Source organism: Seriola lalandi, unplaced genomic scaffold, assembly GCF_002814215.2.
Source record: "Seriola lalandi dorsalis isolate HSWRI2012SDOR001 ecotype SW California unplaced genomic scaffold, Sedor1 jcf7180002054230, whole genome shotgun sequence".
Taxonomy (NCBI): Eukaryota; Metazoa; Chordata; class Actinopteri; order Carangiformes; family Carangidae; genus Seriola; species Seriola lalandi.
In genome coordinates, this window is record NW_019524783.1 from 308,389 (window position 1) to 319,453 (window position 11,065).

Here is an 11,065-nt window from a genome sequence, read left to right on the forward strand (position 1 = left end):
CCCCCGAGAGGAAAATGAAATGCAAATCGAGGTCTTTTTCTTTGCTCTGTGGATGGACACCCATTGAGACTCAAACGGGTCCCCAACTCTTTAACAGCACAGTGTCTGTTTACTGGCATAAACAAGCTCCCACTACACCTGTATGTGTATGTGTGTGTGTGTGTGTGCGTGTGTGTGTGTGCTAGAATCATACATTGTCATGCCCCGTGTGTTTGTGTGGCCAATCACGGCTTGATCTCCATCCTGAATTTGAAGTTGTAAATTTTCTTTGCAAAGCTCCATGGAAAAGAAAAAAAGTGAGGCGTTACCAGAATGTGAATATACATTATGTCTAACTGAATTACTGTTTGCTCTAAATCTGTCACTTTCTCCGACTACCTGCTCTACCCTACAGAACATTACACACTCAGAGGGCCTTCCTGTAAGCCTTAAAACAGCTTAGAAAGACTAATGCGCCCATAATCATCCCAGTTCATATCCATCATGCTTTTATGCAGCATGATATTATAGTTACATTGTGACGGTTGCCTTTCACTCCCGCTTTTAATGTGTGTTTCGCTCCGTGTTCGTGAGACTAATGTTTGTTGAGCATGAACTTAATGAAGTGTCACAGTGTTATATTACAGCCAGGCTGCCTCTGTGTCTTAGGAACAGTTATAAAGGAGCACTTCAACATGTTGGCAATTTTTCTTGTTAGTCATCAAACATGGGCTACTTGTCTCCTGGTTTCAGTGTTTAATAATTAAGCTAGGTTAAATCATATAATCCCAGACCTGTGTTGGCGCTGTGTGAACGGTCCATCAGTTTTGTCACCTGACTGCAGATTTAAAGGCTGCACAAAGTTGCCAAAGCAAATCGAGGAGCTTCTCTCAACTAACCAGAACAATAACAATTTAATTTCTTCCCCGCACTGTTGAGATATTTGTTGTGAACCCAGTTCTACCAGACGCCAGACATTTGGTTTGCTGTAATCGTTCTTGGGGTCAGCACAGAACCTAAACCCCGAGACCTGAACCTGGCCAGCGCATACGCCTTTCAGATCTGACCTCACTGAACCCGGCTGCTGCTGCAGGACTGGAGACTTTAACCTGAGACCTGAGGCTGTATTTTAGTTAGTTCTTCTCCAAAGTCATACGCTTGCTTTGGAAAGGCTTTCTCTCACATAGAAAAGAGGTAATCTGACAACAGTAATATACCAACACAGAATATGAAATATGAAATGGCAGCTCACCAACACAAAACATATAAACTTAAATTTTACAACACTATAGCATTTCAAAAACCAAGACTTAGCCACCTAACTGTTTAGTACATCACCTTCTCTTTTCCCCAGAATTGACCAGATGTTAAACTGTCTAAAATGTCTTTCCCATCTGAACTGAACAACGCTCAGTCAGAGCAGAACTTTGTACAGACACCATCTGGAAGAGTAGGAGTAGTGGAAGATGGTTGGTGGATTGGCAGAGTCAGGAAAAAAAGCATTTTAAAAACAACCCAACCTTAGCACGACCCTGCCACAGCACACAACCCGATGTGAGGCTTCTCCGTGACACATCGGCTCGACGGAGTACAGCAGCAGTACCGGCAACCGCTGACACTTTCTGGAAACTTGCATTTAGCGTCGCCTCCTGAGCAGTGCTGACACTTATATCTAGGAACTCATCCCTAAAGTCGGTCGAGAACGGTGGAAACAAACACCAGAACCAGATGCATGTTTTTGTTTGAAGTCACGTTTCAGTAGGTTCCTGCCTTTGCGTTAGTGCTCCTCAGTAGCTTCTGCTGCTGGTTAGCTCTCTGAAAATGTAGCATGGCTAGCAGAAGCTGCTGGCTTCTATTTTGAACATCGTGGTTAACTAGATAATGATGTTTCTGACGGGGGATAAAGGTAACCGACTGTGTTTCAGCCCTTATATAGTAGCAAATTTGTTACGTTAGGCCATTAACATTCATATTAATTTGGTCCTTGTGAATTAATCCATCTACACCCACGGCATCTTCTTCTTTTGACTGCTGGATTTCATTTTGTGTGCAGCTATCTCAGACTGGTTACAGATAATAGATCTCTGTGATGTCTCCGGCTTGAAGTTGAGAAAAGTTCCCGTGGCCAAGGACAAAGTTTGACTGTCATCGTATTGGCAGGACGGGGCTGAAAGCTTTGATGAATGTGCCTTGGCTTTAAACTCCTCCATTGCACTTTAAACCTGGCACACCATCAGTTTGCCAGAGGGTAAGAAATACAGACAAGGTCCTGCTGTAATTATGTTTTAGTTTTTTGGAATTCTGGTGGGAGGGGGGGCATGTTTAGATTTTATGGGCAGTGACCACTTTTTCTGCTGGAAACTCCTGATGATGCAGCGGCAGCACATTGAGAACACGTGGGGCCTCGTTCGAGATGCACTTTAAACAACAGATTTGTTAAGTTGCACGTACGAGTTTTTTAAGAGAACCTGTCACATTCATCATAATTATTTTTAGGCACAAACCCCCCTCACAGTCTTTCAGCAGGCGCACTTCAGGTGTAAACACTCGACAGTGTAACGTCCCCTATAATGGAGTTTGTTCTCTTGTCCATCTCTATGACACATTGAACGCCCCTCCTGTCAAGCACTGCTTTTCTTTAGCATCTAATTTCAGGTCCAACTATTCCAGTATTTTTCTGTCACAGTAGACAGATGACGCACTGTAGACGACTTTACAGCCTGGAAGTAATACTGCTAAATGTTTACATCCAACTACAGGCCTTTAAGCTCCAACGTCCTCTTTTTAGTCCTGGGTGACATTTGTTTTTGTGAATGAAAACTGCCGACAAATGGGGGAGAACATTTGGGCGTGTGCGGTTACGACATCCATCAAGTTAAAACAAACAATTCAGAAAAACCTTTATTGCAGTTTAGATGGTTTTTAAATCCAACTGGGAAACATAGTTTGAGTAAATCTAACAAAAATAATAAGTAACATAAAAATTCACATTAAAAAATAGAAAAAAGATAGCACTTATTGTTAGCATAAAATTTTCAGATTCAAAGATTTTCAGTTTTACTTCATCTTTGCTGCTGCAGGTGCACGTGTACAGTTTGTACTGTGTATGATTTTGAGGCTCAGATAGAACAAAAGAGGCTTTCACCAAAATGCCATGGTGATTTAAAACCCTTGACAAGGCCAAGATGTCCCACTGCAGCACCCAGTCGAGTGCACCTCATCTGGAAAAGAAAAAAAATTGTGCTTTAAATGTTCTTCCTCTTTTCAGTGTCGCACAACCACATTAAATCAAAGTCAAATAAAAATGTGATTAGTGCCTCAAGTGGCTGCTGATGAATGAGACCCAGAAATGAGTCATTTACTGAGAAGCACTAATGTGTGTTTGCTTCATAAAATGTTTTGTGCTCAAGTTATTGTGCAATACGGACCATCGTGTTGCTGCTTATCACTGCTCATATTCAACATAATGTGCAACAGATTGTTTATCTTACATAACGCACAGCACACACACACACACACACACACACGCACACACACACACAAAACCAAACGGGCAGTTTTTACACAGCACAGTCAAACATGTATGTGTGTGTATCCCTCATACGTATGTATGGATTTAGTAGTGTGTGTGTGTGTGTGTGTGTGTCTGTGTGCTTTTAATGGCATGTTTAATTAGTCTCATTAGGCAGTGAGTGAAGCAGTGTGGTTGTGATTATTGACCAGCCTGTCAGCCATGCCGGCCTTTGCTGTGAAGACCTCTGAAGCACTGCTCTTCCTCTCGTGCCAGAAACGCTGACTGAATCCTTTATCTCTGCCACTTCTCCCGCTCCTCCGGCTGCCAGCTCGGTCCTACACCCCTGCTATCTTAAATCACACTGGGTTCTGGCTGGTTTCTCTTTGATGCGGCACATCCAAAACATCTGCGAAAATCAACCGGCGAATGAAGTTTCCATCAGTAAATCATGAATTCTGTTTTTCCAGCTGAAGTGAAAAGTTGAGAGTAGCCACGACTATGAGAAAACATGGCAATGCTTTACCTGAAGTGACGCTCATAATGTCATGCTGTGATTGTAGCATCTTTGAAATGTAGGTAATGCTGAATAATTTAACTAATAATGTCACAGGAAGTTTGTAATTTCCCATTAATCGTACGGAAAAAATAGGAATTTCCTTGAAGGAAAAGGAATCTGTTTATTATTGGAAACTTTATTCTCCATATGTATGTTTACTTAGCGACACATCTTTGTGTGTTTTAGCTGCTTTGCACCAAGCGTTTAGGCTAAAAGTCTTTAAGTTAGACTAGCAAATAACTGGAGTCGTGTCACTGAACGTGTAGTAACACTGTCTGTATCTGATACAGTTAATTCTAGGAAATTGTTCGTAAATTATGGACCCACAAAATGAGGCAGAGTTTCTATGTGATTATTCAAATTGAAATAATTCTGAAAGCCTTTTCAGCTTTTGTTTGTAGAGAAATGAGGCAGTTTATGTAAAAGTTAAGTCCAATCTGTGTGTAGCTTCCAGCCCCATTACTCTGCGCTCACAACAAGTACCAGCGTGCGTTCCTGACTGTCGCAGTACATCTGTTTGATACAATACCAGAAAGTTTCAAACCCTACACGAAGGGGCTTTGGTGTGACGCTTTGTTTTTACAGATGCCTAATTTCTGAATAATTTCCAAGGAAGTGTCCTGGAAAGAACTTTGTACTAATTATAGATAAAACTGGAATTTCCCTGAAAGAAAAGCAACATTAAAACCCAAGTAAAATATTAATTCTTTATTCGTTTATCATTGGAAACGTAATTCTTCATATACAGTATGTTGTTGCCAGTACAACACTGTTGCATGCACAGATGACTAAAACACTCAACAGTGAATTTGGCCTGAGATGAATTGGAATTAATGAATCAGAAGTGAATCACCACTGTCTGTGTTTTGGTGCCAAATTACATCATTATTTCCAGGAAACTTCTTGGAAATGATCAGTATGATGGATACTTTATAGTTGACAGCAAAATGTTAATCTTTGTATTTGACAATTTTGTAATAAGCTTATCTAATGGTTTTAATGAACTTATTAATAATGCATGAATGCACTTCAAGTAAAGAAGATCTTTTTGTGTTGTGTATGTTCTAATTTTATCAGCTTTTTTTGTGTGTGTGTGTGTGTGTGTGTGTAAGAGCAGTTGTGGAACATATTTCAGAATACGAATGTCTCATTTTGACATGAAGCTGCTAAACTGTGCCGTCATTATGTTGTACAGTAACATTTTGTTGTGCCGCAGGCTCAGCCGAGCATTTGCATTCTCTCCCTGCTGCGGAGTCTTTGGTTTACCTTGCTTTGGCCTGGGGCAATGTCAAGCAAACACATCTCAAGAATAAATTGCTCCTGTTCTCAACATGCAGTGGGCTGCCTTCCATGACAAAAGTAATTTGTTTGGAAATGTGAGCGCGGGAAACCAGACGAGGTTTACATTTAGATCACTTTCTGAGCAACAGCGAATCTAATGATCTATAACCCACCACTGGTTACAGTGTAGACTGATGCAGCCACCCCTGATTACATTAAGTGTTCGAGTCGAGTCAAGCTTGTTGTAGGTATTAAGTCATTCAGTCTGACTGCAGCTCATTCCTCACTTCCCTTTAGCTTTATGTCTGCCTCCGTTTCTGCTTAGTCATACCTTCCTTCCTTCTCCTTGAGTCTGTGTATCATGCATCCACATTAGGTGAATTTTTTTTTTCCTGCCTAAACTCCAGTCTGTGTGTGCTGTGTATATGCAGGAGGAGGCTGTCACTATGATTACACATGCACCCCCCCCCACCCCGGGTTGCACGACACTAAATTACCTTTAGGAAAGAAATGCATCTCCCAGCAGGTGGGATCAAGTCAGTTTAAAGTCATTAGATTTAAAGCTGCACTACGCAGGTTTTTCCTTGGGTAGACCCAGGTATTAGTCGAAAAGAGAGGGATTTTAGAAAGTTTGAATTACTCAACAGAGTTGGGAAGTGGAAGGATTTATATCGGTGTCCAGTGTCCATTTTCTGCAGATGATATTTAGTGACACAACAGTTGGTACTTCCACAGCCTCCCAGTTTAATCATCAATACAAATGAGGATCTGCTATGTTATAAAATATCTGGTTATTTCATTAAAAAGTCAAGGATACAAACCTGCCAACAGGAAAACTGTAGTAGCAAAAAATTAAGTACAATCCCCGGGGTGCATCTCTGTAAATAATATACAATCAACAGATCTTAAAATTTAAAACACATATTTGAAATAGTCGGGGAAACGATAGCTCCCAATCTATCGTTTCCCCACCACGACTGTGCAAATCAATGTCGGTAAATACCGTTTCCCACCAGTGAGCGTGACATCACCATTTAACGGCACAATCTGCCACACAGTTAACTAATCTCTCCCCAGCTATCATATCATGATAGTCATTCTAATTAAAGCTCATGAGTGCTGATCATGTGGACTAATGTGGAAAATATTCTATGCTATAAATCGGTGTTTTTAAGTATCTGCTGCAGCTTTAGGATGTTATTATTATTTTTTTATTGCTTTATGATAAATCAAATGTTTCCCATGTGCAGCACTGAAGAAAACCCACCTCATGATCTGAAACTGAAGGTACCCTGTGGAGTTTTCTTGTAAACAAACAGTCACACAAACGCATCGTGTGTATATCTGGAGGCCTAATAAAAATGTCAAATGCATTTCCTGCCTTATAAAACATTTACAGCCCATGTTGTTTACATCCATGTTTGCTAGCTAGCAATCTTCTTCTGCCATATCTGTATGTTTCTATGGACGTTACTGCCACCAAATGTTGATCGATTAAATGGCATGAATGTGTATTGCATCGGCTGCATGCTCGTATATATGTGATACAAACAAAACGGGGGCCTGCTCATCAAAACATTGCTCCATAGCGCTCCTAGTGGTCAAAAACTTCACAGAGTACCTTTAACCTCAACCCCGGTTGGTATGAATGAGCTACAGTTCCTGTTTTGTCATTCTGTTTGTCTGTTGCTGTGTTGATGAGTCATAGTGCGAGCCCGTCATGTCCGTGTGTCTGTCTGTCTGATGGTTTGGTTCACTGGTTATGGTCCCTTGTGTAGGAGGGTCCCTATGTGATGCTTAAGAAGAACTGGGAGATGTACGAGGGCAACGACCAGTACGAGGGATACTGCGTGGACCTGGCCTCGGAGATCGCCAAACACATCGGGATCAAGTACAAGATCTCCATCGTTCCCGACGGAAAGTACGGTGCCAGGGACCCAGAGACGAAGATCTGGAACGGCATGGTCGGGGAGCTGGTGTACGGGGTAAGAACCTTTTTGTTTTCCCTCTTTGGTTGACAGGAAGAAGTTTTTTTGTCTCCCTGAAGCGCTATTCTGGACTGAAATTAGCTTTTCATCTACGCTGACTCATCACATTCAAACTTTAATTTTATGCTGTCAGTAAGATTCACGATGGTATTTAAAGACAATACCGTGTCTTCTTCTAATCTGTTAATACTAACAATACATTTATACAGCAGCTTGGCCTTTGGCAGGGAAAAAAAAAACTGCTTTTAAGATCTTACAGCTGAAAATCACTGAAATTAATCATCATGGTCAAATTCATTCACACTGTGTAAGAGAGTCTGAGAGAGCCAGATATATTCAGTAGGAGAATTTGTTCTTCATTTGTTCTCCTCACGACCATATGATAAGCAAAGTCATAAATACAGACTTTGTGCTTGTTAAAATGAAATTATGTCTGACACTCGAATAACAGCGGCGGCCAGCACAAACATAAACACACGGTTTTAAAAAAAGTAAACATTGAGGGATGGAAACTTTCTGTGCTCTAGTAGCTCACAGGACAATTAAAGCATAATGACTCTTCTTTTTTATTAGCCAATGCTAGCAGCATGGCTGTAGAGATGGCAGCCCGACATTAATTCCTTATGCATTTATGATTTTGAATCTGCAGCTCAGGGAGTGGAAAGCTGCAAAGCCAGGCCCAGTTCACAATGAGCTGCAGCCCATCGGTCTTACAGCATTTGAGTCTTTATGTTTGAATGGCCCATTAGTGTTGTTTAATTGCCGTTAAACCGACCATCAATGAAACTCCAGACTTCCTGCAGATGTTTCAAATTAAAAGCACAGGTAGGAACTGGCTCTCTGAGCCACTCTAAGGCTTTTAATGTGAAAAATCTGTGCAGTAAGTGTTGAGTTTAGAAGAAAAACTCAATTGGGAATAGAAGGTGAATAAAAATGGTGTTGTATACTGAAAACAGAATGATACACATTATTATTTACATTATTTATAATTTATCAAACCAACAGGTAAACTTGGAGGAAGTGTTGCTTTTGCATGAACTGAAAATGAAAACTGAAACAGATCGACAAGAAGGTTTCTTATTAAAACATGAGGACATTCAAGACCTTGTTTTCTGTGCAGTTAAGATAAGTAACTGTTCACAGCTGCTGTCTGATCAATAATACTGAGTTATAAAGATCACATTATATATAAAATGTAAAAATAATATGTCTTTTAATGTGCAGAATGATGCTTTTACACAAGGTTTTGCTCGAGGTCCCTGGACAAACAGTTTTTCTTGATCTGCAGAGTTCGACTTAATCTCTGTTCTGAAGCACTTCTGCGTTGTTTGTTGTGTAGATAATTAAACCCACCTGAAAACGAAATAGTAAAAAGCCCAGCAGTCTCTGGTGGTATAAATACAGGCAGGAAGAGGGGGAATTAGTGTAGCATTAGAGCAGAGCTTTTGGAGGGGGTTAAAGTGGAGGAGCCAGGGTTGTGGAGCTTGTTATAGAATCTCTGAGGTGCTGGTCTGATTTCTGGTGAGGTGTCTCTCTGACGCTGACCTTGCTGCGGGATGTGGCGTAGGATGATGTTGGTGTCGATAAAGGCATCGAAGTGAAGAAAGAGCAACATATTTGTGAATAGAAAGATGAAGAAAACGATGAGAAGAAGAAGATTTTTGTCACTTACTGTGAATTAAAATTGGAGTTGAGAATCAATCATTAAATGTCTGATATTCTACTCTGTATTTTTGACAGCGACCATTGCACAATTATGGTGTTTACATAAGCAGCAATTAGCAGAAAATGTACAGTATTTCTGCCTCGAAAAAACGTTTTCCTGGTCCTTTTTTTTTTTTTTTTTTTTTGTGATGAGCTAAGTGGCATTTTTCTCCCCTGAACCTCTGTGGTGCTGCAGTGACTCACTGTGAGGTCGACCGCAGCGAGGAGAGCCACAGTTCGGGATGTGTCAGGACTGATCAAGCAGCACGGTGCGCTTTTGGTGTAAAGACCGACCAGGTTGGTCAAACACACAGGAACCAAAAAGAAAAAGAAAAAGTGTAGCTGTTCTCTCTGCTATTTTCGTCTCTGTAACGAGCACTGTGAGCAGGAGCGCTTCCTGTCCAAGAGCTTTTCTCTGAATGGGAGACATGCCTGGCAAAATTACTTTAACATAAATACCCTAACTGGAAAAAACATAAGTGCTTTGACCTAGTACAGCTGTCATCACAATTTTGGACTTTAACCCTTTCAGTCCCAGAGCACAAGCACTGTTTTTGTGCCTCTTCAGTTTATCAGCCTTTCAAAGTCTCTCGTTAGATTTAAATGTGGAAGTATTGCACATTTCTTTTTTTTTTTTAGATAACCAGGGCTCTTTGAAAAAGAGTAGAAACAAAAACAGTAAAGGTTCCTGGCACTACCGAGGTGCACGGAGAGAGGAAAAACACCTGCAGTAAACACAAGAACTTTATTATTTATTATTCGGCTTGTGGCCCCCGATGCCCCTAATTATAACGCTCTTCTGTCTCCTGCAAGTTGCCGGAGTTTTGACCTCTGTTTGAAAATGAGGAAACATGTGACTAGCTGAAGATCTATGGTTGGCTCAATAGATAAATACTGAATCTTCCACATTATTGCTTGAGGTTTAGTTGAAGGGTAAAAGGGTGAAGGATTGAGAATGAAAAGAAGAACTTGCGGTAAAGATCCGTGGTGGGAGCAGAGGAGAGAGGACGAACAATGGCGGATTCGGGGGGGAAGGGCGTCACAAGTATAGTAATACCAAAATGTGTGTTTGAAGAATATACGCTGTGCACTAGTGTGTATAGCCAGAAGTGCACGATAGAGTGTGTGATTGGGGGCATAGGGGAAGCTGGTAGGTTTTTCTACAGTGTTCATGGGAACGTCTGAGGACATGGAAGCTGTCAGCACTTTCCCGACTAAGACTTTGCTCAGAGACCATTCATTTCTTTCCTGGCTCTCCCTGAAAAGCTCCACACTACCACAAAAGCCCTGCCTCCATTTAACCTGCCATGTATTTTAGCACACACTAAATGCCCCAAGGCTGTCATCTTAGTGCATTTTGCTGAGGATGAAAGAACTTAAATCTCTTTCATTTTCTTTTCTGTCGTCCCTGTTTTCTCCTTTTCCCACCTCCTTAAGTGTCAGATGGTCGTAATGAAACTTTAAATTCTTGCTGATATTAAGCCCTTTGCTCCCAAGCCAGGCAGACAAGGTCACACAAGTGTTGCTAAGTCACTAACTTTAATCTGGTTTGTGGATTTTCAGCAAGCCAGTGTGCATTTTTCCACAGCTGCAGACCTCAGAGGTGGCTGTATCCCATTTTTGCCTTCCTGTGCTGTAAGCATATTTCTGTGACACATTATTTTATCCTCCCTGCTGATTCCCCCAGAGTTTCAGCTAAGCCTCTCAGCATTAGAGAGGGTTTGAGAATTTCTTTTTCAATTTCTTTTCTTTCTCCCTCTGTCTTAACTTGATCACTCTGAGATGTATTCAGCCGCCGTCGAAACTTGATCGCTCAGAGATTTGTTCAGTCAAGGGAGAAATTCAGATAAAACGACACGAGCTGCTGAAGAAGAAGAAGAAGAAGAAACAGGAGTAATTGTTGTTCTTTTGTTTTCTGACGGCCGGCTAGCTGTTGGCCTTCGGGATGTCATATCTGTGACTAAGTGATGTTTGCGTGGCACGGCTCAGAGAGATGATCCATCATTTGCATTTGTTTATCTGTCATCATTAGGGATTTAGAGT

At 41.1% G+C, this 11,065-nt stretch overlaps 1 protein-coding gene across 1 annotated transcript in view; it reads left to right on the forward strand.

Moving 5' to 3' along the window:
- The window catches only part of LOC111653577 (glutamate receptor 4-like), a 105,783-nt gene that overhangs the window by 72,446 nt on the left and 22,272 nt on the right, over window positions 1-11,065 (forward strand). Inside the window, exon 10 of the mRNA XM_087173456.1 lies at window positions 7,109-7,315. Coding sequence (XP_087029582.1) covers window positions 7,109-7,315 — 207 coding nt within the window. The remainder of the gene's footprint in view (window positions 1-7,108; window positions 7,316-11,065) is intronic.